Source organism: Gorilla gorilla, chromosome 5 (genome assembly GCF_029281585.2).
Source record: "Gorilla gorilla gorilla isolate KB3781 chromosome 5, NHGRI_mGorGor1-v2.1_pri, whole genome shotgun sequence".
Taxonomy (NCBI): Eukaryota; Metazoa; Chordata; class Mammalia; order Primates; family Hominidae; genus Gorilla; species Gorilla gorilla.
Window position 1 is genome coordinate 61,476,444 of NC_073229.2, and position 27,729 is coordinate 61,504,172.

The 27,729-nt window shown below is 46.5% G+C and overlaps 1 protein-coding gene across 3 annotated transcripts in view; it reads right to left on the minus strand.

Moving 5' to 3' along the window:
* The window catches only part of MRPS18A (mitochondrial ribosomal protein S18A), an 18,078-nt gene extending 7,647 nt beyond the window's left edge, over positions 1–10,431 (minus strand). For 2 of the 3 annotated variants that reach the window (XM_055389725.2, XM_055389724.2), the window contains exons 1-3: positions 9,844–9,999; positions 3,266–3,297; positions 630–737 (exon numbers count right to left, since the gene is read on the minus strand). In XM_055389725.2, coding sequence (XP_055245700.1) covers positions 630–737; positions 3,266–3,297; positions 9,844–9,955 — 252 coding nt within the window. In that variant the 5' untranslated portion in view covers positions 9,956–9,999. Of the gene's footprint in view, positions 1–629; positions 738–3,265; positions 3,298–9,843 lie in introns of all 3 variants that reach the window. The other variant, XM_004044083.3, reaches the window with a different exon arrangement.
* Between the last annotated feature and the right edge of the window lie 17,298 nt (positions 10,432–27,729).

Consider the following 27,729-nt stretch of genomic DNA (forward strand, 5'->3'; position numbering starts at 1 on the left):
TGCACTAGAAGAGCTTGAGCAATCAGGTATCTTTATAGCTCCAATACAGAACGACAAGGTAATGTGTTCCCAGATCACAGTGAGAACCAAGAGCCTGTTCAAATACACCCTCATCATAAAAGAGGAAAGCCAAACCCAGATCATGATTCCATCCCACAAGAGTACAACCCCTGCGAGCTGAGTTAAGGGCCCTAGTGGTCTGAGGCACAACCAGACCACAAACTCAATCAGTGGCTCTCAACCCTGGTTGCACATTAGAACCACGGGAGAGCACTGAAAAAATGCTCAGGCCCCACCCCCTGAGGCTGATTCCACACTGTGACCTCAGTCTCCTAGGCTACCGAAGATGGTGATGGGTCTTCTTCAGAGGGAGAGCTGCGGTGAATGGGACCACATCTATGAAGTGGCTTGGGAGGACCTGGTGGAGCCCATGCATCATTATTTTTTAAAGCTCCCCAGGTGATTCTAATGTGCAGCCAGGGTTGAGAACAACTGGACAAAATGCTCCCATCTCTGGTGGTTCCATGAAATGCAGCAGTAGCTACAGCGGGGACATGCTGCTCCAGTTAACCAGGGAATCTGAGAACTTCATGACACACAGAACTGAGTGTCTCTGTACCCAGACTCACGTCATAGTTATACTTGTGCTTCAGGTTCCAACGGCAGATGGGGCACTGGCCAGAGGGGTTAGGAGGATTTGGACTCTCCTTGGGAGTCGCTGTGATACGGCCTTCAATCTAGGAGACAGAGAAAGTGAGCCAGTGTGAGAGACAGGGCCTGCGTGGAGCCACATTATCTTTGCACAAACCCCAAAATGATGGGAATGCTGGTGAAAGTTTACCTTGGGGGTTCTTGTGGGAGTAGCTAAGAGGTTTCTCTGCCTGAACTGTGGTGTTTATTCTGTAGCTGCTGTATGCTAGGCCTTGAGATAGCTACAGGGATGTGGTTTGGTGGCCTACAGGGGTAATGGAAACCATCTGAACTTAATACCAGTGTCAAGAGGGAGAGAGGGGTTTGCTCTATCAATTGAATGCTACCTTTCCTTCCTCAAAAGAAAAAACAAAGGCACCAGAACACTATACTTTTTCCCCTCCTTGGCTTTTGGGGGAAAGTAATACATGCACATGGTAAAAAGTTTTAAGTGGCACAGGGATATAGAGTCCAAAGAAAGCCTCCCTCCCATCCCACATGTCCTCCTAGCGGGAAACTGCAGTTCCCAGCTTTATCTTACAGAGCTAAGGCTATGCCAATGGGTCTCAACCAGAGGTGATTTTGCTCCCCAGGGGACATCTGGCAATGTCTGGAGACATTTTTAATTGTCACGACTGGGGGAGGGAGTGCTACTGCATCTAGCAGGGATGTTCTAACCATCCTCCATTGCACAGGACAGCCCTCACAACAAAGAATTACTCGGCCCCAAATGCCAGGAATAGCAAGGCTGAAAAAACCCGGGCTGTGCCATATAAGCAGATATGCGTGCACTCGTTCTCTCTTTACAAAAGAAAGAAAAAACGAACACGATACAGATGGGAGGATACATTTCTCTGTCATGCTCCTTGCTTTTATCATTTTGGATGCCACCTTTTAAACGCTGCTGAGGCCAAGTGTGAAATGACCTCCCTATCGCTGCCGTATCCTGTGATACAGCCTTGGAATTACTAAGCGCAATAAACCAACGACCTGGGAATTAGCTCCAATTGCAAGAGGGGAGTTTAGAAAGCCTGGCTGACTGAGGCTGTGGGTTATGAGAGTGAGGCTGGGACGGGTCTGAGAGGCTTTGGGAGGGAAGCAACACTGCCTCCTGGGGGAGAAGTGGCACAGGGGAAAGGGGCTGGAAGTACTACTTGGCTGTGCAGGGCACTGCTACCCTCCTTCTGCCATGGCAATCACAACTATACCAGGAACTGAGATGTTAGAGAAAATTCGCAAGTACATGGTAGGCCTTGGGAGGCAGGTTGCAGTGGGTTGGGGGTTAGGGGGTGGGGAGAGCTAACATTTATTGACTCCCCATTGTATGTGTGGCTCAGTGCTAAGAATGGTTCACATATATTAGTTCACTTAACCTCCAGAATCTAGTGAGGTAGGTGTCTGATCTTATTTCATAGGGGAGAGAATAATATCCAGTCAGCCATGGCCATGCCGCTAAAGGCATGGATGGGCTCTTCCCTCCCCTGAGGGCTCTCATAGGCCACAATGCCTCCGCATCTATTCTACAAACAGCAGACTCATGCCCCACATGAAAAACGCTCTTTATACTCAAAAGTCAGATGTATTTCTCTCCTCCAGCATGGAGTTGATAGAGTGAATGCTTGTTTTGGCTTTGAATCAAGGAGCCTAAAAGGTACCCTAAGGGGATTGGGGGGGTCCCCTCAAAAGAACTGTTTTGAGGCTAAGTAGTGGAAAGGCAGAGGGAGCATTCTAGGGGGAGACCCAATGGACTTGTCCTGGGAATAAGACTGCCTTGGGGAGGATTGAGCTTGGCTGGCTACCTAAAGGGTTAAATCTCTGGTTGACATGGAAGTTACAGAGGCCTCTGGGAGCTCTGTGCAGTGACTGAGGATTTCTTGGAGGCATAGAAGGCCATGTGAAAACAGCGTTGTCGTCTTTTAAGGATTATAGGATAATCTAGGCCCCATGACTCCCCAAGGAAGGGAGGTGGGATGGGCCCAGGGAGGGAAACGGGGGAGTGGGTAGATGAAGTATTGTTCCAACTTTCTTACCAACAGACAAGCCAGGGCGCCAGCTAGTGAGGCCAGGGCCGGGAGAATGTCACTTTTTAAATGCATCATTTAAGGAGCAGTTTAGCCATTCTAGGCAGAAAAGAAAGGAACTAAGGTCCAGGCTCTTGGCTCTGGGTCAACTTACTCTGGCTCTCTAGGCGTGCAACAATGCCTTAGTTTCCCCTTTGGGAAACTGATTCAACACCCGCCAAAGAGCTTATCAGCAAAGGCTTCTGAGACCTTGCTACACAAAAGGCCACTTTAATCAAATAGCAGATACCTCAGCCCAGGCACAGCAACTGTTCCTGATTAACCACACTATAGCACACAGCTTGAAAAATAGTAGGCTGTGGGATTTATGGTCACTGAGGGAGCTGATCCTGGAGCTGGACGTCCAGTTTGGGCCCCTCCCTCCCTCAGAGGAGCGGCGAGGGAGCTGATCCTGGAGCTGGGCGTCCAGTTTGGGCCCCTCCCTCCCTCAGAGGAGCGGCCAGGCAGCTCCAAGAGTTAAAGAGGTTATACATGGCCAACTCAACGATACTTACTATAGTTGTCTTCCCTTCTTGGATCTCCACCACTACGGAGATAAAGGGGGAAAAATTAGGTCAGCCATTTAATAAGGAACAGAGAGTTTCAAATAACAGCTCAAATTCTACACATCTGGAAAAAAGCAGCCTTCCATCTGTACTCTCTCATGGTCTCCACCTGGAACAGAAAGCATGCAGGGTTCACCCCACTAGTGCCAAGGCTCTATGCCCTTGAGGCGGGGTGGGGGCAAGCCCAGGATGCCCAGGTAGCATCACCTCTCTGGTATGGGATTAAGGAGTTCCGCACTGTTTTTGCCTTTCTATGCAAAGATTTATCTTGGTTCTATCCAAAGGAATTGGTCAGATCCTGTCCTACAGTGGCTAGCAATAAAAGAGGGTGGGGTAGTGGTATCTAAAAGACCTTCAAAAGTACGCAGGCGGTGTGTGTTTCTGCACAAAGAGAATCAGATAAGAATGGTTTCTGCTCTGAAGAGTTTACAATGTAAGATATAGCACTGAACTAACACTATTCCAGTGGCACCCCAGTGAATGAGAAAAAAGACAAGTTCACTCCTAGAACACATCCTGGGAGTCTTGAGTGAAATCCTCTTCTCCCTGCAGGGTTGCATTTTATTATCTATACTGGAGAGTGTTGATGGACGAGGTAGGAATAAGGAGCATGAAGATACTGGGTCCAAGAAGAATTTCAAGTATTGCCATTCCAAACAGAAAGGGACACCCTCAGTGCTTTGCCTATTTAGGTGAGGCAGTCAGAAGAGAATCTGAAGGCAAGACAATCAGTTGCACATGTCTGTCAGGCTGAATACATTTCCTATCTTACCTAACCAAGATGCAGAATGAGCCAATAGCCCACATTCAGCTAATATAATCAAATAGTTCTTGGAGATACTCCCGTGTTGACACAGTTTCTTTAGAAAGATAGAAGCCAGACCGGGTACAGTGGCTCACGCCTGTAATCCCAGCACTTTGGGAGGCTGAGGCGGGAAGAAATACTTGAGCTCAGGAGTTAAGAGACCAGCCTGCGCAATGTGGCAAAATCCTACAAAAATCACTAAAATTAGCCAGGCGTGGTGGCATGCACTTGTAATCCCAGCTACTTGGGAAGGTGATGTGGGAGGACTGCTTGAGCCCAGGAGGTTGAGGCTGCAGCAAGCCATGATCATGCCACTGCATTCCAGCCTGAGGGACAGAGTGAGACCCCATCTCAAAGAAACAAACACCAATAAAAAGAGAAGGGACCATCTAAGGAAAAAGGCAATTGTAACCCAACCAGAGGCCCATGGCAGCATCTGTGATCACTGAGCTCTGTGACCAACACCTAATTGGACACAGACTGCTTGGAATTGTCCCTCATTTGTCTTCTGGGCAACCCATTCATAAAGACTCACTGCTCCAAAACAACCAACCTGAGAGCCTCTCAGTGTCCAACTCCAGACATACAAAGGAACAACAATGGCTAGAAAAGCCCTGAGGCTTTCTCCAGAGAACACTGTAGTTACTAATCAATTCAAAGACAACCTAGGTTTTTCCATGTAAAAGAAAATGGGTCACCCCACACACGGATCTACTTGTACAGAACACAGACCAACCCAAGAATGGGATTTGGGTGAGACTCAATGTGGTCCTCAGTCTGGAAGCCAGCACAGCTGCAGAGGGAAGGTCACTGCAATACGTCAATCTGCAGAATCAACCTACAAACGGAGGATGGGGAGAAATGAAGGGAGGTAGGAGGAGGGCACATCCCCAGTCCAGTAGGGGTTCCAGGCACCCTGCAACTTTGCAAATTTGCAAAAACCAAGTTGAGAGACAACCTAATATGAGCAACAAGTAGTGGGGAAAGTTTCTAAGAATCCCCAAAGGAAACAAAAGGAGAGACACGTTCTGGTACCACTGGAGTCGGCAGAAGAACAATGCCTTGAAACACAAGTGGATAAACATGTGGTTCCCTGCTTGGTGGAGGCACTTGGGTCCTAACCATGAGGTAAACAAGTCTAACAAAACACACATCACTCCCGGCAAAGTACCAAATCCTGAAGTCATCCCACTGGCCCCTGGAAAACAGATCAAAGCCCATGGCAAGCTCCACTGTTCACAAACTCCCCCTCCACACAGCAACTGTGAGCCAGCGAATCATCTTACTAGAAGCCAGTGGGTAAAACAATAGGCAGATGCTTATCTAACAGAGACAATTTGTCAAACCAGAAGGAATGACCTGAGAACTCACATTGAACTGACATTGATTAGGGTGGTGTCTTAGTGCAGGGGGAGAAGGCCCTGTTGGAACCTGGTCCTTGAGGCCCTTAGTAGATTTTAAGCCCCTGGAAAGAGGAGATAGGAATCAAAATAGTATTGATTTACAGCGTGCATACAAAAACGTGTCAAAACCAAACAAAACCTGATCCATTTTGTTCCTGGCTGCCTCCCTATTCAAGAGAAGTGGGGGTGACTAAGAAAAGCTAGACTGAGAGATTTAGGCACTAACAGAAAACTTGTTTAGAAAAAGATGGAATCACCCTTGTGTTCTGAGATATGGCAGTATCAAGTAAGCTAAGGGAAGAGATGAAGCAGTTTTCTAAACTAGAACTAAGGGCCAAAATCTTTCCAGATAAGCACTTCTCATACACATGAAATAATCTGTCCCCAATGAGGCAACACATTTGCTGGGTACTTACGGACTGTACAGCTTCATTCTACCTACTGTGAATTACAGTAGAATAGGAGCCACAGTCTTTGCCCTAGAGGAGGAAAAGAACTAAACTCTGCATGGGAACTTGACTATAATAAAGTCCATGCCTCGTAAAGAGGTCCTTTGAGTACTTCAGTAAATACTTGCCTAGGATGGAGTCCAAGATAACTGAATTATAATAGTGTGGAACAAATGACATTGTGGTGAGACTGCAGTGAATGCAAAAGGAGGAGACGGGGTGACACCTATAGTCTCAGCTACTCAGGAGGATCACCTGAGCTAAGCAGTTAGAGGCCAGCCTGGGCAACACAGCAAGACCTTGTCTCTTAAACAACAACAACAACAACAAACACGGAAAATGCAAAAAACCTTGATGGCCACATGAACAGACACAGTGAACTGCAGCTATGTAAAGACTCAACTGCTTAATAAAAGAGGACGTGAAAAAAGATGAGGCGTGCAGGGCACTGCTGAAGTGCCCAGAGACCAAGGTCCCTCTTGGAGAGGATCTGTAGAAACCAGGGCCCAAGCAGAGTAGGAAAGACTGGAGTAACTGATGGCTGGGCAGTGGCCCTAATAGTCTTATGTAGGGTCAGGGAGAGGAGTGCCATGTTTGGGATGTGTGCTTGCATTTCTGGCCACTGACAACTTTTCGCAAACACCTTCCTGCCTCAAGCCCTGCTTCCTCCAGTTCATCTTTAACTCTACCATTAAAGTTTCTGGTTCCCTCATCACCTCCCCCTTTCTTTCCCTTGGACCCCTGAGGGAATGTCCCTCTGCCCTGTGCTTCAGAATGAGTCGTCTTACTGCTGCACAAAAATTTCTTCCCACTAGCAGGTTACTCTGGACTATGTCCCCTGAATTCTTTAAAGACTCCAACTCACTCCTCTCTCAAAGCTTTTATATGGGACTGCCCAACCTGCCAGGCATATCCTTGTCTGAAATGTTAGGTCTTCCAGAAGGCCTTCTTAACTGACTGTGAAAGAGATGAAGCAAATTCCCTTTGGCCTTTACTCACTCCAATATACCTTTCTCTAAGTGTCTGACAGATCATGTCTTAATTTATATAATAATATGTTTGTTTTTTTATTTTAAATACATTTCCTTCACAAGGGCTCTAAGAGTGATAAGGGAGGAATGAGATCCAACACAGTCTTTGCTAAATCTGGCAGTGCCAACCATAAAGGCACTAAATGGTCTTTGGCAAGTTAACTGCTAAGAGCTTTCAGGGAAGGAGGGAACAATAAGGGAGGCCCTGCCATGGAATACCAAGGTGATGTTACTGGTGGAGAGGGAAGAGGGCTGGCTCTACTTCCAACTCCATCACTTATTAGACATGTGATGCTGGGCAAGCTATTAAACCCCTTGGAACGGCATTTCCTCATTTATAAAAATGAGGACAGTTAATATCCACCTTTAAGGTGTTTTTGAGAAGACTGAATAAATGTATGTGGAAAACCTAGCACAGTATTTGAAGCAGGCATAGTAAGTCACAATTTCTATTTTCGTCCTCCTTCAGTCTTGCTTTTTCCATAATAATCTTTTTTTGGCTTTGTGTATCTCTCTGGTCAAACTTTAAACCAGGCTTTCTCAACAGCAGCAGGACTGCCATTTTGGGCCAGATGGTTCTTTGTTGTGGGGAACTGACTTGTGCATTATGTTTAGCAGCATCCCTCGCCTCTACCCCCCAGATGCCAGTAGTACCAGTTGTGACAACCAAAAATGTCTGCAGACATGGCCAATTGTTCCTGGGGGACAAAATTGCCCCCCAGTTGAAAATCACTGTTTTAGACTGAAAGTCTTCATAGACAGGAAAATTGGTGCTCAGTCCTCAAGAGCTAAAATTATGTATTATTATCTGATACTTTGAAAAGTAGGATGCTTGAATATTTTCAGCAAGAGAACCAGCTTCTTTCCCACAACTTTAAATTCTATGTGTACAATATTGTTTGGGTGTCACATATACCAGCTGAGACTAGTCAAAATTAGCTATATGTATAATACTTTATGCCTTACAAATAATGCATAGACTAGCAAAAGAAAATGTTTTCATTTACAAGCTTTGAAGATAGGTGATTCTTAAGAATATAGAATATGGTAGTGCCTTCATGTAGAATCACATTAATTCAACCTAACATTTAGATGAAGGACTTCAGAGACCCATTTGATTTACAGTCCATCCTTTTTTACTTTTTTAAAGAGGTGGGGGTTCTCACTACGTTGCCCAGGTTAGACTCCAATTTCTGGGCCCAAGTGATCCTCCCACCTTGGCCTCCCAAAGTGCTGGGATTAAAAATATGTACCACTGTACCTGGCTTACAGTCCATCATTTCACAAACTCTCCAAAGGAAAAAATTCTTTAAGTCTAACTTCAAATATTTGTTGTTAAAACAAAACAAAACGATTCCTCTTGCCTTTTTTTCTGGAAGCATAGCAAAATCTGCCTCAACTTTGAATTTCATAAGAATATGCAAATTGTAGCCAATAGTGTTTGACACTTGGTAGACTCCCCAAAATGGTATGGAGATATGCCTATTTTGCAGCATGGGAACAAATGAAACATCCAAGTCCTCTCTATCATCTGCATGATTTCTTTAGTGTCTTTATTAATGGGTCTACTAATGGATAAGTTAATCAGGCAATATCCAGACTTTTTTTTCTAGCAAATGCTCCACTTCCCTTAAGGGCTAAATTCTTCAAACATACCTGCTATTTCCATCTCTTCATCAACTATCTCTTTCATTTCTCCAAACTGGATTCCTTGTTTGCCACTCTATTGAAATTGCTGTTTGAAAGCTACAAAGAGACCTCTTCTGAGACAAATCCAATGGCCCCTTCATTAGGCCCTTTTTAGACTTTTCTGCTCCCTCTGACAACAATGATCACTCTTTTCCACTGGATACTTCTCAGCTTTCGTTAAAGGATATGCTGCCCAATACTATGCCAGATCCTCAAAAAACCCCACATCTCTTCTTCTGCACATCACTCATCCTTTCCTGCTTCCAGGAGTACACAAAGGAAGGCTATGTCCTAAAAGACCGTTTCACTCTCCGCCAGATTCCATCCTTTTGTGAGCCTGCTCAAGACACATCCTCTTTATGAAAACTTCCAACTGGGTTTGCTGTTTCCAGTAACTGAGTCTCCCTGTACTTCGTCACGTAAAAGGCTAACTTGCATTTATTGGAGTGTGTATATACATAATCTCATTAGAACCTAAGCTTTTCAGAAAAAGGGCTGTATTTTCTGTCTCCAGAATTCCTTCACAGCTTGAAGCATAGCACTTGGCATTCAGTAAACTCTCAGTTGATGCTCGAATCAGGCCGCTTTCCCAGATTAAGATTAATGAAAAGCTGAACTACCATCCTGCATTTGCCTATGTCTCAGCTATTCAATGGCCTTTCCACTTTGGCCTCCCCCTCTCAGGGAGACTAGCGGCCCGGGCAGAGAACGCCGCCATCAGATCACAGCATTTTGAGAAGGGAAAGTGGAAAGGGAGGCTCTGGGAGGGTACCCAGATGGCCCTCCTTCGTGATCCAGAGACTCTTTAATAAAAGAGACTACGATTCGGAGAACATGGAAGGAAGAATTAACATGCAAACCCTTTCCGAAAACTTTTCTGAGCCCTAGGACAGGTTTATTGTCTGCTCCTGCTAAGTAAGCAGGCTTTTCTCTCCGTCCTCCTCCGCCTTGTGAAGATACTCACAACGGGCAGGAGATCAAGATAAGGCACCAGGGTGTGGAAAGGGCTTTTAAGCACGCCTGGGGAGCCGGTACCTCCAAAGTTTCAGAATCGGACGAAGGAAAGGGAGGAAGGAGCGCACCGGGGCTGGCGGAAGCAGTCTCTGCCGCTCTTCTTAATTTCAGGAGGTTGCTGGGACGCATGACTCACCTTCCCTGAAGCCGCGAGCTGGAAGCCGAGACCAGCTGGTCGCTGCCGGGCCCGCTAGTAGCCCACGGAGAAGCCGCCCACAGACGGACATCAGAGCCTTGAGGGTCGCCATCTTGAACAACCTACCCTGACCTCTCGTCCATTTCCGCTTCCGGAACGTAGCGCCCGCCGCCGCAGTGGTGGGGCAGGAACGGCGGGGGCGGGGTTGTAGTTCGCTTGCTCCTGTCACATCATTTCTCTCACCTGTCCGCTTTGGGATACGAAGAGAGGCTTCTGCGTCAAGCCTACATTTGGTGTTAAGGATCTAGGGTAGGTCTTCTAGCTCCTGTCTGCCAGTGCCTACAAGTCTTCAAGGTTGCATTCGTTTCCTGGAAGGCTTCCTTAGGAAAATCGCACGCAACACCCCACCTATGTCTTTAAAGCTTTCTCTTCACTGCACGTCAGCTGTGGACGTTCAGCTTCTGTGACTGGGGCTAGACCTCTACGGGAGAGGCTGAAATGGTTAGGAACTCTGGCTCTGGAGTATCGGATATCAGGCAGACCTGGGATAGAATTGATACCACCTTCTTCCCTGACCACTGCCACACTGATCTTTGATTTGCATATACTTAGACCTCTCTCTAGCCCCAGGGCCTTGGTATAAGCTATTTCCTTTGTCTGCTCTTTAGCTGTCTAGTTAGCTTCTACTTATTTCTTAGAGCTCACCTCAAACCTTATTTCCACAGTTTTGCTTGACTGCCCATTCTCAGCACCAGATGCCTCTCCATCTTAGTGCTTGGGACAATTTCAGTTTTATGTTTGTTTTGTATGTGTCTTCTCACCAGACTGTAAGCTCCATGAAGTCAGGAACATTGTTTTCTGTTGACTCGCACATCTCCAGCACTTAGAATAGTTCCTGACACATAATAAGAGTACAATATATACTTGTTGAATGAATGAGTAGAATCTATTTTATAGGGCCTAGGGGAGGACTAGACCCTGAAGATTAGGGTTTATCACTTATGATAAAACATAAGTGATCGGCCGGGTGTGGTGGCTCATGCCTGTAATCCCAGCACTTTGGGAGGCTGAGGCGGGTGGATTACCTGAGGTCAGGAGTTCAAGACCAGCCTGACCAACATGGTGAAACCCTGTCTCTACTAAAAATACAAAAATTAGGTGGGTGTGGTGGCGGGCACCTGTAATCCCAGACACTTGGGAGGCTGAGGCAGGAGAATCGCTTGAATCCAGGAGGCGGAGGTTGCAGTGAGCCAAGATCAAACCATTGCACTCCAGCCTGGGCGACAAGAGTGAAACTCCGTCTCAAAAACAAAACAAAACAAAACAAAACAAAAGGGCTCAATAAACATAAGCTAGTTAATAGAGCAGTTATGGAGATGACTCTTTTCACAAGTTGGACTCACTTGTGTTGTAAGGAAGCTTATGGTACCAAAGAGAAAATACTACTGCCCAGTTTTTCCTCTTTCAGATTTGTGAGATGTATAGGATGTTCCTCTGGAGCTCCATAGGAAAGGAAAATCATTCACAACTCAGTTCTTCCTATCCTTCTCTGATTCAAGATGGGAAAATCAGGCTTATTAAATGACACAGCATGTTTTCTGATGAGTGGGAGAGGAGCCCATCATCCAGTTGGGACCGTCACCCTAATAGGAGGATGCAGAGCAGCTGCTGTATGGAAAATGTGAGTGGCATCACCATAGACAGGGAGAACAGGAGAAATGCAGCATTGGGGTACATTAAAACATCTCATTTAGCAAAGGTAAACCTGGTGAAGGGGAAACTTAAAAGAAAAGTCAATCAAGGTGGTAGAGACTGACACATGGATTAGGAGTGAAGCAGAGGGTCTTAGTGAGGTGTAGGTCTAGGTGTCCCAGCCAGGATCAAGAAAGCTTTGACTCTCCCTATAGCTTCCAAGTTTGTTCTGCATAGATGACCTTGAGCTTATAGATGTATAGATGACCTTTTGTGTTTGTACCACATCCCCTGTTTCTTCACCCATTTCCAACTTCCAGGAATCCAGTAGAGACAAGGGCAGCAACAGAGCCCCACCCAGGGCTTGCTTTGGACACAGTGAGCTAAAGCATTCGAGTGCCAACCCTCTTCTCATTATCTTATCTTAACTTATCATAAACAAATTTTATTTTAAAAAACAACTATGACAGGTAACATGTGATCATTGTAGAAAAATGAAACAATAAATAAAGTAAAAAGAAAATAAATGTCATCTAAAATCCAGAGATAAGCATTGTTTACATTTAGCAAGATGAAATAATACTGTGGATATTCTTTGCCTTATAATATCTTATTTTTCTGAATCCATTTATGATTAGTCCCTACAATTCTGTGAGACCAGGTTTGGATCAGGAGACTAGCTTTAAAAAACAACAACACATCTTTTAATTAAAGTATTACCTATGTAAGAAAAATACACAGGCTGGGTACAATGGCTCACGCCTGTAATCTCAGCACTTTGGGAGGCCGAGGCAGGTGGATCACTTAAGGTCAGGAGTTCGAGACCAGCCTGGCCAACATGGTGAAACCTCATCTCTACTAAAAATACAGAAATTAGCTGGGCGTGGTGGGCTCCTGTAATCTCAGTTCCTCAGGAGGCTGAGGCAGGAGAATCACCTGAACCCTGCAGGTGGAGGTTGCGGTGAGCCGAGATCACGCCATTGCACTCCAGCCTGGGCAACAGAGTGAGACTGTCTCAAAAAAAAAAAAAAAAACCCAAACAAACAAACAAACAAACAAAACAACAAAACACACAAATCATCAGTGTACTGCTTGATGAATTTTCGCAAAGGGACACACTACCCATACTGGAGTGGAGTGGCATGTTCAAGCAGAACTTGACTGGCACTCTAGAACACCCCATTGTGTCCCCTTCCAGACACTACCATGCAAGGATAATCATTATCCTGACTTTTAGCATAATACATTACTTTTCCCTGCATTTGACTTTTATATAATATTCCACTGTGAATATACTATATTTTAAAAAATCACTTTTTTTTTCTGTTGATAGAATAAGATACTTTCCACTTGGGACTACTACAAATAGTGCTGTAACGTTCTTCTACATGACTCTCGGTGAACACAAGAACAAACTTCTTTGGGGCCTATCTCGCGGTAGAACTGTTAGGTTGCAGGGTATGCCTATGCTTAGCTTTAGTAGAAGACATTGCCTTGACAGTTTTTACAAAAGGCTTTTTAAATTAAATTAAAATTTTTTTTTTTGAGACAGAGTCTTGCTCTGTCACCCAGGCTGGAGTGCAGTGGCGTGATCATGGCTCATGGTAGACTGGACTTCTTGGGCACGGGTGATTCTCCCACCTCAGCCTCCTGAGTAGCTGGGACTACAGGTACATGACACTATGCCCTGCTAATTGTCTGTATTTTTTGCAGAGGTGGGGTTTTCCCATGTTGCCCAGGCTGGTCTTGAACTCCTGGGCTCAAGCAATCTGCCTGTCTCAGCCTCCCAAACTGCTGAGATTACAGGCACGAGTCACCATGTCTGGCCCAGAGGCCAGGCTAGATACTGTCAAACAATTTTCCATAATGATTGTACCAGTTTACTCTGGTATCAACTGTGTGTGACAGTTCTAATTGCTCCACACCTTGTCAATATTTGATTTTTTTTTGGTATTTTTAATCTTGCCATTCTGGTTGGCGTGTAGTAGAATCTCACTGTGTATTTATCTTACATTTCTCTGATGCTTAATGAAGATGAGTAAATTTTCATATGGTTATAGACCATTTATTTATATTTATTTATTTATTTTTGAGACAGAGTCTCACTCTGTCCCACAGGCTGGAGTGCAATGGTGCGATCTTGGCTCACTGCAACCTCCGCCCCCCGGGTTCAAGTGATTCTTCTGCCTCAGCCTCCTGAGTAGCTGGGATTACAGGTGCACCCCACCATGCGCAGCTAATTTTTGTATTTTTAGTACAGACAGAGTCTCACCACGTTGGACAGGCTGGTATGGATCTCCTGACCTCAAATTATTCACCTGCCTCGGCCTTCCAAAGTGTTGAGATTACAGGCATGAGCCACCACACCTGGCCAATAAATTTCAAGCATGCAGTTTATATAGCAATATAGGCCATTTAGACATCTCTTTTGTAAAATGTGTGTTTAATATTTTGGCTGATGTTATATTGGGTTGCCTGTGTTTTGCTTTTCTTTTATTTATTTATTTATTTAAAGACAGGACTTCCCTGTCACCCAGGCTGTAGTGCAGTGGCACATTCGTGGCTTTCTGCAGGCTTGACCTCTCAGGCTCAAGTGATCCTCCAACCTCAGCCTCCTGCGGAGCTGGGACTATAGGCATACACTATGATACCCGACTAATTTTTGTGTTTTTTTTGAGATGGAGTCTAGCTCTGTCGCCCAGGCTGGAGTGGAGTGGCATGATCTTGGCTCACCGCAACCTCTGCTTCTTGGGTTCAAGCAGTTCTCCTGCCTCAGCCTCCTGAGTAGCTGGGATTACAGGCTCCCACCACCATGCCCAGCTAATTTTTATATTTTTAGTAGAGACGGGAGTTTCACCATATTGGCCTGGCTGGTCTCGAACTCTTGACCTCTGGTGATCTGTCTACCTTGGCCTCCCAAAGTGCTAGGATTATAGGCATGAGCCACCACACCCAGCCTGATACCCAGCTTGTTTTTAATTTTTTTGTGGAGACAGGGTCTCACTATGTTGCCCAGACTGGTCTCGAACTCCTCCCCTCAAGCGATCCTCCTGCATCAGCCTCCCAAAGTGCTGGGATTACAGGCATGAGCTACAGCTCCTGGCCTGTCTTTTTCTTATTGATTTGTAGTTCTTTATATATGCTGGATACTTATCCTTTCTTGAATATATGTACTTCAAATGTCATCTCCCTCTCTGTGGGTTGCCTTTTCATTCTCCTGTAGTTTTTTTTTTTATGAGGAGTATTTAAAAAATTTTAATATAGTGCAATTTATCAGTTTTTTTCTTTTATGGTTGATGCTTCTTGTTTCCTTTTCAATTCTTTTTCTGGCTGGGCGTGGTGGCTCATGCCTGTAATCTCAACACTTTGAGAAGTTGAGGCAGGACGATTGCTTGAGCCCAGAAGTTTGAGACCAGCCTGGGCAACAGGTGAAACCCCATCTCTACTGAAAATACACAAAAAAATTAGCCAGGCACATTGGTGCATGCCTGTAGTCTCAGCTACTCAAGAGGCTGAGGTGGGAGAATCACCTGAGCCCGGGAAGTCGAGGCTGCAGTGAGCCATGATTGTGCCACTGCACTCCAGCAGCCTGGGCTATGGGAGTGAGACCTTATTAAAAAAAAAAAAAATTAGCTGGGTACGTGCATGCAGTCCAGGTTACTTGGAAGGCTAAGGTGGGGAGGGTCACTTGAGCCCAGGTGTTTGAGGTTACGGTGAGCTATGATGACGCCACTGCACTTCAGCCTGGGTGATGGAGTAAGAAGGTGTCTCTAAAAAAAGTAAAAAATAAATAATAATTTTTGTCCTCTTCAAGGTCATGAAGATGTTCTTCTGTCTTTTTTTCTAAAAACTTTATTGTTTACTTTTCACATTTAGATCTTTGAGTCATCTGGAATTGTTTTGTTATGGTCTGAAACTGGGATTAAGATTAATTTTTCCCTTATAGTTTCAATATCTAACTGACCCAGCACCATTTAAAATTTTCACACTTTTCCTTTTTTTTTTTTTGAGATGAAGTTTTGCTGTTGTTGCCCAGGTTGGAGTGCAATGGTGCGATTTCCGCTCACTGCAACCTCCACCTCCTGGGTTCAAACGATTCTCCTGCCTCAGCCTCCCGAGCAGCTGGGATTACAGGTGCCCGCCACCATGCCCGACTAATTAAAAATTTCACACTTTCCCCACTGCATTTCATCTGGTCTGTTTTCTGGAATCTCTATTTAGTTCCAGTGGTCTCTTTTTCTGTCATTCGGCACCATATATATATACACACACACACACACACATATATATACACACACATATATATACATATATATATACACACACATATATATACATATATATATGTATATATATATCTTCATTTGTTTATATTTTCAGAGATGGAGTTTTGCTCTGTCACCCAGGCTAGAGTGCAGTGGCTTGAACACGGCTCACTGCAGCTTCAACCCCCTGGGCTCAAACAATCCTCCTGCCTCAGCCTCCTGAGTAGCTGGGACTACAGGCAAACTTTGGCACTATATTTAATGGCTATGTACTATTTCACTGTCTGGAAGTGCAATCTCCAATCTCCAATTGCTAAGCTTTAGCTTTTTTTTTTTTTTTTTTTTTGAGAGGAAGTCTCACTCTTGTCCCCCAGGCTGGAGTGCAATGGTGCAATCTCGGCTCACTGCAACCTCTGCCTCCTGGGTTCAAGCGATTCTCCTGCCTCAGCCTCCCAAGTAGCTGGGATTACAGGTGCCTGCCACCATGCCCGGCTAATTTTTGTATTTGTAGTAGAGACGGGGTTTCGCCATGTTGGCCAGGCTGGTCTTGAACTCCTGACCTCAGGTGATCTGCCCGCCTTGGCCTCCCAAAATGCTGGGATTACAGGCATGAGCCACTGTGCCTGGCTGCTTTTAGCTTGCTTTCAATTCAAAATATTTCCTTTCTTTTTTTTTTTTTTTTTTTTTTTGAGACAAGAGTCTCACTCTGTCGCCCAGGCTGGAGTGCAGTGGTGTGATCTCGGCTTACTGCAACCTCTGCTTCCCAGGTTCAAGCAATTCTCCTGCCTCAGCCTCAGCCTCCCGAGTAGCTGGGATTACAGGTGCCCGCCACCAAGCTTGCCTAATTTTTTGTATTTTTAGTAGAGACAGGGTTTCACCATGTTGGCCAGGCTGCTCTTGAACTCCTGACCTCAGGTGATCCACCCGCCTCGGCCTCCCAAAGTGCTAGGATTACAGGCGTGAGCCACTGCGCCTGGCCCAAAATTTTTTCTAATATCTAGCTTCCTACTCCAAAAACAGTATGTTCTATTCAATCAGTGAGTCTTTTATTCCCTTCTCCCTAGTTGAGTATGCTGTGGATTCTTTTTGTAAGTACAACAGTGCTGTGGAATAAAAGGGGGTCAGGGCCCTTGTCTGGGAGCTGCAGATGGTTAGCTGCCACCCAAAGTAAGGGTCTTTTTCTGAGCCTAAGTCTCTAGGGTTGTTGACAGAGTCATTCTCATGCATGAGAACTATTTCCAGCTGCAGTGGCAATCCTGGAAATCGAAGAGAAGCAATGACACAGTATACACATATGTGAGAGAAGGGAGTCTGAGGAACCTCTCTTTATTTCTGAACCTCTCTTTATTTCTTCTATCACCTCCTCTTTGGAGGAGCCCAGCCCCCTTGGTTCTACCCCATTTCCCAAGGAGACCGCCCTTCTTCTTCCACACCTTGTCCTGGACTCTGTCTTAATTCTGGAGATAAACTTACATCCCAAGTAAACCTTCTCAATGAAGATGTTCAGGGAAACCCACAGGAGATGAACCCAGAAATGTTCATTTTGCCAAGGAAAACTTAAATTCGCAGCAGGGATGATCTGGTCGAGTGATGTGCTGCTGGCTAACAGGAAAGTGAGGCTCAGGCCAGAGCCCAGGAAGGAGTTAGGTTAGCCCATCTGAGCCTTCAGGCCTGGGGAGGTTCTGGTCCCAGCTGTGGATGGATGTGCTCTTCCAGCCTTCCTCCCACCTCACCCAGGAAGAGGGGTCAGGGCCAAGAGCAGCGCAGATGTGAGCCATGAAGGAGCAGAGGCAACGGAAAGGGGCGGGAAGGTGAAGGGAGAGATGATCTGATGGAGACCACGTGGGGCTGGGGGAATTGCAAGGGAAATCAGAGGAAGGGGCTGGCAGACTGGAGTGACAGTCATGTTTGCTTTTTCCTAATTAATGCAGTTTCCTTACAAACCCCCTGCTGATTCCCAGCTGGTCGACTCAACCATAACAACATGTGGCCTGCCCTGCCTAGGCCAGGAACTGAGGCTTGAGTCTCCCAAGAAGGGTCTGGTTTCATCTGCAGCCACTGCCTTCCTCCGCCTCAAGGGCGCTGTCCGGATGAAGGAAGGGACAGCACCTTAAGCTGGGGAGAGAACTGCAATGGGAACGGCCTGGGCCTGGCCGCTTTGGGCTGGCCTGGTGACACACCTCTGTTTCCTATGACCTTTAAAAAGGGCAGTTCCCTCCTGTTAGCTCCTGCCTCCCAAACAGGTATGAGCGGGGGTGGGGTGGGGAGTCCTTGGACAAAGAACCCCTTGCCTGGTGGTGGCTGCTCTACAGGTGTGTCCTGCTTGACGCAATAGGCCTGGAAACAATAGGGGTGTGTCTAGAGTCTCTGCTAATTCAACATTTTCCATTGCTTTTTCAGTGCTGTTTGTCTTTTCACGAGGACTTTTACTCTGCCCAAGTTATTCATTCTATCCACACATTTGTTCATCATTTATTTTGCCAGTAAGTATCAATTGAGGAGCTACTATGTGCCTTTTATAAACAAACGATGACGTGCACTAGTCAACACTCCAGGGGTGAAAGCTCTTGTCTGACAAAGAAACATTTTGTAAACTCGATGGTTGCTCTGGAATTTACTTGCTCTCTCTCTCTCTTTTGTTTTAATTTAAAATTTTAACTTTTTCATTGTGAAATAAGACACACATCCAGGAAAAGTATATAAAACTTAAATATACTGTATAACCGATTAATTATAAAGCAAACCTGATTCATTTCTATGCTGGAGCATTAGGCTATGCAGCGCCCTAATATGGATAATGAGGGAAAACACAAAAAAGAAGTGGAATTGGCGAGAGGTAGAGTTAGGGAACTTCAGATCCCAAAGCCTTCTGGGAAACTGAGGCCAGAGGAAGAAGGCCCCAACCAAAACTGCCTGCCACAGGGGAGGAGGCCTGCTGTGGCATTTGGGTGCACTCCCAGGCACGAGCCAAGATCCAATCCAAGTGAGAGGTTCAGGCTGTGATTGGGGCCAGTGAGGCCTGCTCAGCTCAGGTCTCTCCCAGTGTAAGCAAACCCTGGCCAGACATTTTTACAGAATGCCAGATGCCCTTTCTGAAAAGGCCGCGATGTCCTTGTTATGCGAAGAGATGCACCCAATTCCTTTCTCCTGGTGTCCACATGCAGTTTTTTGTGTGTAAGGAAAAGGTTTTAGCTTCTTAGGACACTTTGGAACTATTGGGTATTTTTGCTAATACGCACAAAATGGCGCCCTAGGGAGACACTGTCTCCTGTGTACATCCCTGTGTGTCATCTGTTTCTTCCCCTATGAAGAAATAGATAAAAGCAAGCCCGGGTGAGGTGGCTCATGCCTGTAATCCCAGGACTTTGGCAGGCCAAGGTGGGAGGATCGCTTGAGGCTAGCAGTTCAAGCCTACAGCGAGCTATGAATGTGCCACTGTACTCTAGCCAGGGTGAGACCCTGTCTTTAAAAAAATTTAAATTAAAATTTAAAAAAAGATACAGGGCTGGGTGCAGTGGCTCACACCTGTAATCCCAGCAGTTTGGGAGGCTGAGGTAGGTGGATCACTTGAGGCCAGGAGTTCTAGACCAGCCTGGCCAACATGGCAAAACCCCATCTCTACTAAAAATACAAAAATTAGCCAGGTGTGGTGGTGCACACCTGTAGTCCCAGCTGCTTGGGAGGCTGAGGCGGGAGAATTGCTTGAACCTGGGAGGTGGAGGTTGCAGTGAGCCGAGATCATGCCACTGCACCCCAGCCTGGGTGACAGAGTGAGATCTTGTCTCAAAAAAAAGTAAAAAATGATACAGAAGCAGGAGGAAAGCACTGCAGATGGGAAATCAGGCTGTCCCCTAACCAACTGGAAATATGCAATCAGATACTCATGTTCTCTGGGCTTCAGTTTCTCCATCTGTAAAGAGTCCCATTTGGTTCTAGAATTCTGCTTCCATAAACAGGCCCATCATTGGTCCCTAGAGTGGCACGAGTTCAGTGTGTAGCCTCCTCCCTGCTCTGCTGTTCTTCAGTCTCACCAGCTTTTATCCTCAGCAATCCCCTCAAAGCCAATAAGCCCCAAAGCCACAGCAATATTCTTTTGAGCTCTAGCCTTTAGTATCCAACTGCCTACAGAAGTTTCTGTCTGGTTCTTCTGAAGGATCTTAAATGCACAGTGTCTAGGTAAGCGCATCACAACCTTCTTTTTTTTTTTTTGAGATGGAGTCTTGCTCTGTCGCCCAGGCTGGAGTGCAGCGGCGGGATCTCAGATCACTGCAACCCCTGCCTCCCAGGTTCAAGTGATTCTTCTGCCTCAGCCTTCCGAGCAGCTGGGACCACAGGCATGCGCCACCACGCCTGGCTAATTTTTTTGTATTTTTAGTAGAGGTGGGGTTTCACCATATTGGCCAAGCTGGTCTCGAACTCCTGACCTTGTGATCCACCCACCTTGGCCTCCCAAAGTGCTGGGATTACAGGCGTAAGCCACTGTGCCTGGCCAGCCATCATCACCTTCCTAATAAATGCCATCCCTGATGTTGGTCTCCTGGTCACTCACAGAGTCACCATCAACTGCCCTCCCCTCAATTTTCAAAGTTTTCCCACATTTCATAAATTTCAAAGTTACCTCATAATTTCCCCCTCTTCCTTGCTGTTTCAATTCCCACCACCTTCTATAGTACCTTGGTTTTCCCATTGCCTTCAAGCTTCCCACCTCCGATCTGCTCTACTGCTACGGTTTAATGTTTCTTTTCTTTTCTGCAGCCCTCCAGGAAGACCGTGCTTAGGTGGGGGTGGCAGGGGGTGCAGGGCATGAGAAGGCTGCAGGGCAGGCAGGACAGGGGCAGTCACAACACTCCTTCATTAATACTGTTCATGACTTGAAGAAACCTCTGAGTGAACTTTGGATCTGATGGTTTCAGGGTGAATTTATTAAAGTTGAGGGTATTAATATTAAAATAATATAAACTAGATTTTGCCTGGGACATGGGTACTCATGCCATGTGGTATGTGCTCCACAGACAGCTTGTGTGTGCGCGTGTGTGTGTGTGTTTGTGTGTGTGTGTGTGAGAGAGCTGTCATAACTCAATATTTGGAAAAATGCCATGTTTTTCCCTTTGCTTACAGTTTCCTTTTGACCCCAGAGAAGACTTTTTTTTTTTTTTTTTTTTTTTTAGCTCTATGAGCAGCTATCCAGAGAAGATTTTCTGATGCATTTGACACTAGGAGCTGCCAGGTCATGGAACGTGAGAACCCAGGGGAGGAAGTGGAGCCGGCCTCTCTGCTTACTCCTACTGGGTCATTGGGAGGCAGCTGGCCAGAACGGAGGGAGAGAGAGAATGTTTCTTTGCCCTTTTTTTTTTTCCCATCTGACCTTTTAAAGGGACTTGTGCCCTGCTGCCTTCCTCTCAGAAACTGCATGCATGTTTGAATGAAGGCAGGGAGGGGGATGGCGGAACATGGACCATTAGGTAGGTATCCAGCACACTGCTTCCAGGCTAGGTTGGTCCCCAGATCTCTGTCGGAGTCCAGGGCTCAGGGCCATTCCATCACCTTAGATACCAGGGGTGTGTCTGAGGTGATGGAATGTTGCCGAAAACCTGTGTATTTCATCTGCCTCAGGCCCCTGAGTCTCTGAGATCTGAGGGTCTCTGATGGGTGGGATGGCCTCTCATTCTTACACCAGTTCTGGAAGGCAGGAAAGGGCAGGCAGAGGGGGTTCCTCTTTCTGGAATGAACCCCCCTACTCGCACTAGCTCCAGAGAGGACAAGTGACTTGCCCAAAGTGATCCAGCAAGTCAGAGACAGAGTCCTATTCAATCGAATGACCTGACTTCAATCCCAGATAGAGATACTGCATTTGCTCTCTGGTTGGGAGGAAGGGATTTCTTGGGGGGCAGGATATTCCTGTTGTCCTATTCATTGTCACCTGCTGAGACTGAGAAGAACCTGCTCTGCTCCCTCAACCCTGGGTATGCCCAAGGAGCAGACGGTGGGGAAAGAGCAGAGTGGGGAAAGAGGGAGGGAGAGGCCAGGACAGAGGGAGGCCGAAAGAGAGGAAAGGGCTTGGGGACAGAGGGAGCTGGAGAATGAGCAAACAAAGTCCTGGAAAACAACTTGTATCCCCTTCCCGGCCTCCCTGCCTGCCTTCTCCACTGGAGACAGTCCTTTAGAATAATGAGTCATAATTTGATTACATTATCTTCCAGCCTTGCAAGGTAAACAAGGATCTCCCCTGGAAGGAAGGAACGGGGTGGCCCAGGCTTCTGGCAGACTCCCTGGGCCTGGGTAGGGGTTTTCCCCTCCTGCAGTTGTCCCTCTCTTCCTGAGTGCGCTTGAAAGACACGTCTGGGTGGCTTCAGCCCCATGTTCCACTAACATTTACATTCTCTTTGTGTCTTCTGTCTGACCCCCCGCTCCCCTCCCTGGTAATGTCCTTGCCCTGAAGCCTGCACACCATGTAAATATTTAAACCGATCTATTATTTCCTGTTTATTATCAGTATAAATCCTGAGTTCATTCATTGAGCATCTGTCCCCTGGTGTCTATCTCAGAAGTGGAGGCCTGAAGCCAGGGCCATATGTCCACTCTTTTCTAGGAGTACAGAGTCACTCAGGGCAACTGGATTGCTAATTTTGTCTTTTATTTATTTTATTTCTTTCTCCAACTTAAAAATTGTGGTAAAACATGCATAAATTTTACCACCTTAACTTCTTTTTTTTGAGATGGAGTTTCACTCTTGTTGCCTAGGCTTGAGTGCAATGGCACAATCTTGGCTCACTGCAACCTCCGTCTCCCGGGTTCAAGCGATTCTCCTAACTCAGCCTCCCAAGTAGCTGGGATTACAGGCATGCACCACCACACCTGGCTAATTTTTTGTATTTTTAGTAGAGATGGGGTTTCTCTATGGTGGTCAGGCTGGCCTTGCACTCCCAACCTCAGGAGATCTGCCCGCCTCGGCCTCCCAAAGTGCTAGGATTACAGGCATGAGCCACCGCGCCCAGCCCATCTTAACATTTTTAAATGTATAGCTCTAGTAGTATTAAATACATTCATATGGCCGGGCGCCGTGGCTCATGCCTGTAATCCCAGCACTTTGGGAGGCTGAGGCAGGTGGATCACCTGAGGTCAGGAGTTCCAGACCAGCCTGACCAGCATGGTGAAATCCTGTCTCCACTAAAAATACAAAAAATTGGCTGGGTGCAGTAGCTCATGCCTTTAATTCCAGCACTTAGAGAGGCCGAGGCGGGAGGATTGCAAGGTCAAGAGATCGAGACCATCCTGGCCAACATGGTGAAACTCCGTCTCTACTAAAAATACAAAAATTAGCTGGGCGTGGTGGCATGTGCCTGTAATCCCAGCTACTCAGGAGGCTGAGGCGGGAGAATTGCTTGAACCCAGGAGGCGGAGGTTGCAGTTAGCCAAGATCGTGCCACTGCACTCCAGCCTGGCAACAGAGCAAGAATCCGTCTAAAAAAAAAAAAATTAGCCAGGCGTGGTGGCGGGTGCCTGTAATCCCAGCTACTCAGGAGGCTGAGGCAGGAGAATTGCTTGAACCCGGGAGGCAGAGGTTGCAGCGAGCCGAGATTGCGCCACTACCTCGGTGACACAGTGAGACTTCATCTCAAAAAAACAAACAAAACAGAACAAAACAAAACAAAACAAAACAAAACAAAATTCATATTGTTAGGCAACCATCCCCACCTTCTATCTCCAGAATTCTGTTCATCTTATAAAACTGAAACTCTGCATTAATTTACACAAATTCCCCATTCCCTCTTCTTCCCCTTTCCCTGGCACCACCTTTTCACTTTATCTCTGGATTTGATGACTCTAGGTGCCTCATATAAGGGGAATCACACAGTATTTGTCTTTTTGTGACTGGTTTATTTTACTTAGCATGATGTCCTCAGGTTCATCCATATTGCAGCAAGTGTCAGAATTCTCTTCCTTTTTTTTTTTTTTTTTCTGAGGCAGGGTCTCACTTTGTCCCCCAGGCTGGATGGAGTGCAGTGGCGTGATCTTGCTCACTGTAGCCTCCACCTCCCGGTTTCAAGTGATCCTCCTGCCTCAGCCCCCCAAGTAGCTGGGACTACAGGCATGTGCCACCATGTCTGGTTACTTTTTGTATTTTTTTGTAGAGATGGGGTTTCACCATGTTGCCCAGGCTGGTCTCAAATTCCTGAGCTCAAGTGATCCACCCACCTTGGCCTCCCAAAATGCTGGGATTACAGGTGTGAGCCACTGCGCCTGGCCATTCCCTTCCTTTTTAAGGTTATATTCCATTGCATGTACGAACCACATTTTGCTTATGTGCACTTAGGTTGCTTCTGCCTTTTAGCTGTTGTGAATAAGCTGCTATGAACATAGGTGTACAAACCAGCTTTCTTTTTTTATTATTAAAGCCTATTTTTTATTGATTGCTTATTATGTGCTCAGGACTGTGTAGACTTAATCACTTAATCATCACAAGTACCTCCTAGGTGGCAACTATTCTCTCCATTTTATGAATGAAGAAATTGAGCATCTGACAAGCCAAGTAATTTGTCCGAGGTGACGAAAGGGGAGAGCCAGAATGAGCACCTGCTCCTGTTCTTTAACCACCCTTTTACTGAATTGTGTTGATGATGGACACGAAGATGAGGTCTGGGGGTATATTGCCTGCAACACCTCCCTCTCCTCTCCAACAGAAAGGGCAGACTTCCCCTGACCATCTGCCCAGTGAGATTGGGAGTGAATCCATCCTGCCTGGATGATTCCATCAGTGAGGGCTCTCATTCCTGGCTGCTCATCAGCATCAACCAGGGAATTAAAAGATGATGCCCTGGCCTCTCCCCGAAGTTAAACAGAACAGTTGAATTGAACTCTCTCAGGGCTGGAGCCCAGGCAGCAGCGTTTTTTAAAGGCTCCTTAAATGGTTCTATGTGCAGCCAGGGTTGAGAACCATTGGGCTAGAGGAGAGGGGAGGAAGACTACAGGAGAACTGGTTCCCTGTCCAGCCTCTTTGACTTTCCTTGTGAACTGCTCCACTGCTTTCCCAAGAGTGGCATTTGGCTATGAATGCCCTGAATCCCGTGACTCAGAACCCCTGGAGTGCCTCCCTTCTTTTCCTCCAGAGGTTCTGTTTGGGGTGTGTGAGTGTGTGTGTGTGTATGTGTGTGTGTGTGTGTGTGTGTGTGTGTCTCCCCTGTGTGACATAGGGCCCGGATGGACCTATCTGGACCAGCCAGACCCTAGAATGGAAACAAGTTGCTGACGGCCCTCAGGCCGCCAGAAATGAATTTCCGTCACCTCCCAATCGGGGGTGAGGGAACTGAGGGGGAGGGCCGGGGTCAGTGCGTCATCAGAGGGTGGGGAGAGGAGGAGGGGAGTACACAGGCCCCACAGGGCGGGGTCAGGGAAATTAGCCTCTGGGCCTGCCCCGGCTCTTTTGCCTGTGACTGTGGCACAACTCCTGTGGTGTTTTGCCCCAAGCCCCACCCATCCTGAGTCTCCCTGAGCTCTGGTTAAATCCAGGGTGGTGTCCAAGCCTGGAGAATTTCCAGGCTGGGCTCTGCCCTAAGGCATCCAGCCTGTGGAGCTGCTTGAATGGGGGCACGTTGGGATGAGGGGGATCAGTTAGCCTGTCCTGGGGATCTTCCTCCAAGCCAGCCTTGAGCCAAGACCTGTAAGATCCATGTGGGCCTAGCAGCCTGCCAGCTCAGTGCCTACAGCAACATGGAGGAAGGGGCTGGGGGTGCAGAAGAAGACCTACCTTGGGCACTGGAGGACAGAGGTTCAGCCACTGCCCTCCTGTGTGCCCCTATGCAATCACTTCTCTCTGCGCCGTGACATCTCCACGTGCGTTAATTATAAAGGATTTGGCCCAGATCCCTAGTTCCCAAATTCAGTTGCGCTTTAGAATCTTTCGGGGAACTTTAAAAACTACCAATGACAATTTCATCCTCCAGAGATGCTGATTTAATTGGTGTAGTTTGTGGCCTGAGCATCAGGAGTTTTAGAAGATCCCCGAGTGAGTCTAATTTAAAGCCACGTTCTAGAAAACTACTTCCTAGCCACAGATACATCATGGCACCCATAGAACATGACAGTATTTGAACAACACACTGTTTCTTAGTCGCTCCGTGCCTCAGTTTCCTCATCTGTACGATGGGGATAATAATAGAACTTGCTTGGTAGGGTTGTTGTGAAGATTATATGAGCTAATGCAGAAAGGCATTGAGAGGAGCACCTGGCAAGTAGTAAAATGCTCAATAAATGTGAGCTGTTTTTATTAATTACCCTCTGGCTCTGCTCCAGATCTGGCCCAACTTCCACCCTCTGTCTTATCTCTCCATGTTCACACACCTCACCAAAGCGACTCAACCTGGTAAACATTTACTAGGGGTCCTCTGTGTGAACCATGCTGTGCCAGGCATTGAAGAAGGGATGTGGTGCATTTGGAATCACCTATGAAGCCGGGGACCCAGAGATGCATAAAACAGGTTTTTGCTCTCAAGACCCACAATCCAGGCCGGAAGAGGCAAGCATGGAAACAGACCTGGCAGAAACACTTCAGGGCTGTTTAATACAGAGGATACTGTCACTCTTTCTGCTTTCTAGGGACATGGCATGGTTCCTCTTGGGGAAATGATTCTTTTGTGGGGAAATCACAGCAATGGGCCCTTTGTGCGAAAAAGGCATGGCTTGACTATGTGAAGATGAAGTCAAGACAGTGATAATTTTGCATAAGATATGAGGAAGCTGGCATCTATCTCTGAGACAACTGGCCAGAGAGGAGTGGAGACGGGGTCCTCGGAAGAGGGCCAGTGGGTGAGGACTACCATGAAATAAATCTTCAGGCAGAATTAAGCCTCATCTTGATTTTTAAAAAGCATTTTTGTTTGTAGTGGTATATTTTCATATTTTAATTTTTTTTTTTTTTGACACGGACTCTCACTCTGTTGCCCAGGCTGGAGTGCAGTGGCATGATCTCGGCTCACTCCAACCTCTGCCTCCCGGGTTCAAGCGATTCTCCTGCTTCAGCCTCCTGAGTAGCTGGGATTACAGGCATGCACCACCACGCCCGGCTAATTTTTGTGTTTTTAGTAGAGGAAGGGTTTCACTATGTTGGTCAGGCTGGTCTCGAACTCCTGACCTCGTGATCTGCCCACCTCGGCCTCCCAAAGTGCTGGGATTACAGGCGTGAGCCACCGCACCCGGCCTTTTAAAATTTTAAGAGCGTGAAAGTATATATAATGAAAAGTCTCCCTCCCCTTCTCCCCTCACCAGATTCTTATGTGGTTTCCCAGAGATACTCTAGGTATACGCAGCAAATGTATATCAACATGTTTTCACTTCCCCCACTCCCAAACCCTCCCCCTTTCTTTGGTAAATATGCCATTCACAGTATTCTGCACCTAGCTTTGTATTTACTCAGCATTTGCTTAGCACTGTATTTACTTAGTGAGCATACCATGAGCAGCAAGAGCTTCCTCGTTATTTTTTCTGTTTTTTTTTTTGTTTAGTTTTGTTTTGTTTTTGTTTTTTTTTTTTGAGATGGATTCTCGCTCTGTCATCCAGGCTGGAGTACAATGGCATGATCTCAGCTCACTGCAAGCTTTTCCGCCTCCCGGGTTCAAGTAATTCTCCTGCCTCAGCCTCTTGAGTAGCTGGGATTACAGGCGCACTACCACCACGCCTGGCTAATTTTTGTACTTTTAGTAGAGACGAGGTTTCGCCATGTTGGCCAGATTGGTCTCAAACTCCTGACCGCAGGTGATCTGCCTGCCTCGGCATCCCAAAGTGCTGGGATTACAGGCATGAGCCACTGCACCCGGCCTCTGTTTTTGTTTTTTAATGTGTCAGTATTTTACACTGCTAAATGTACACATTTTATAGAGAAGCACAATCCTATGGTTTTTAAATAATAACAGGGAAATGGTTTAACATACTAGGG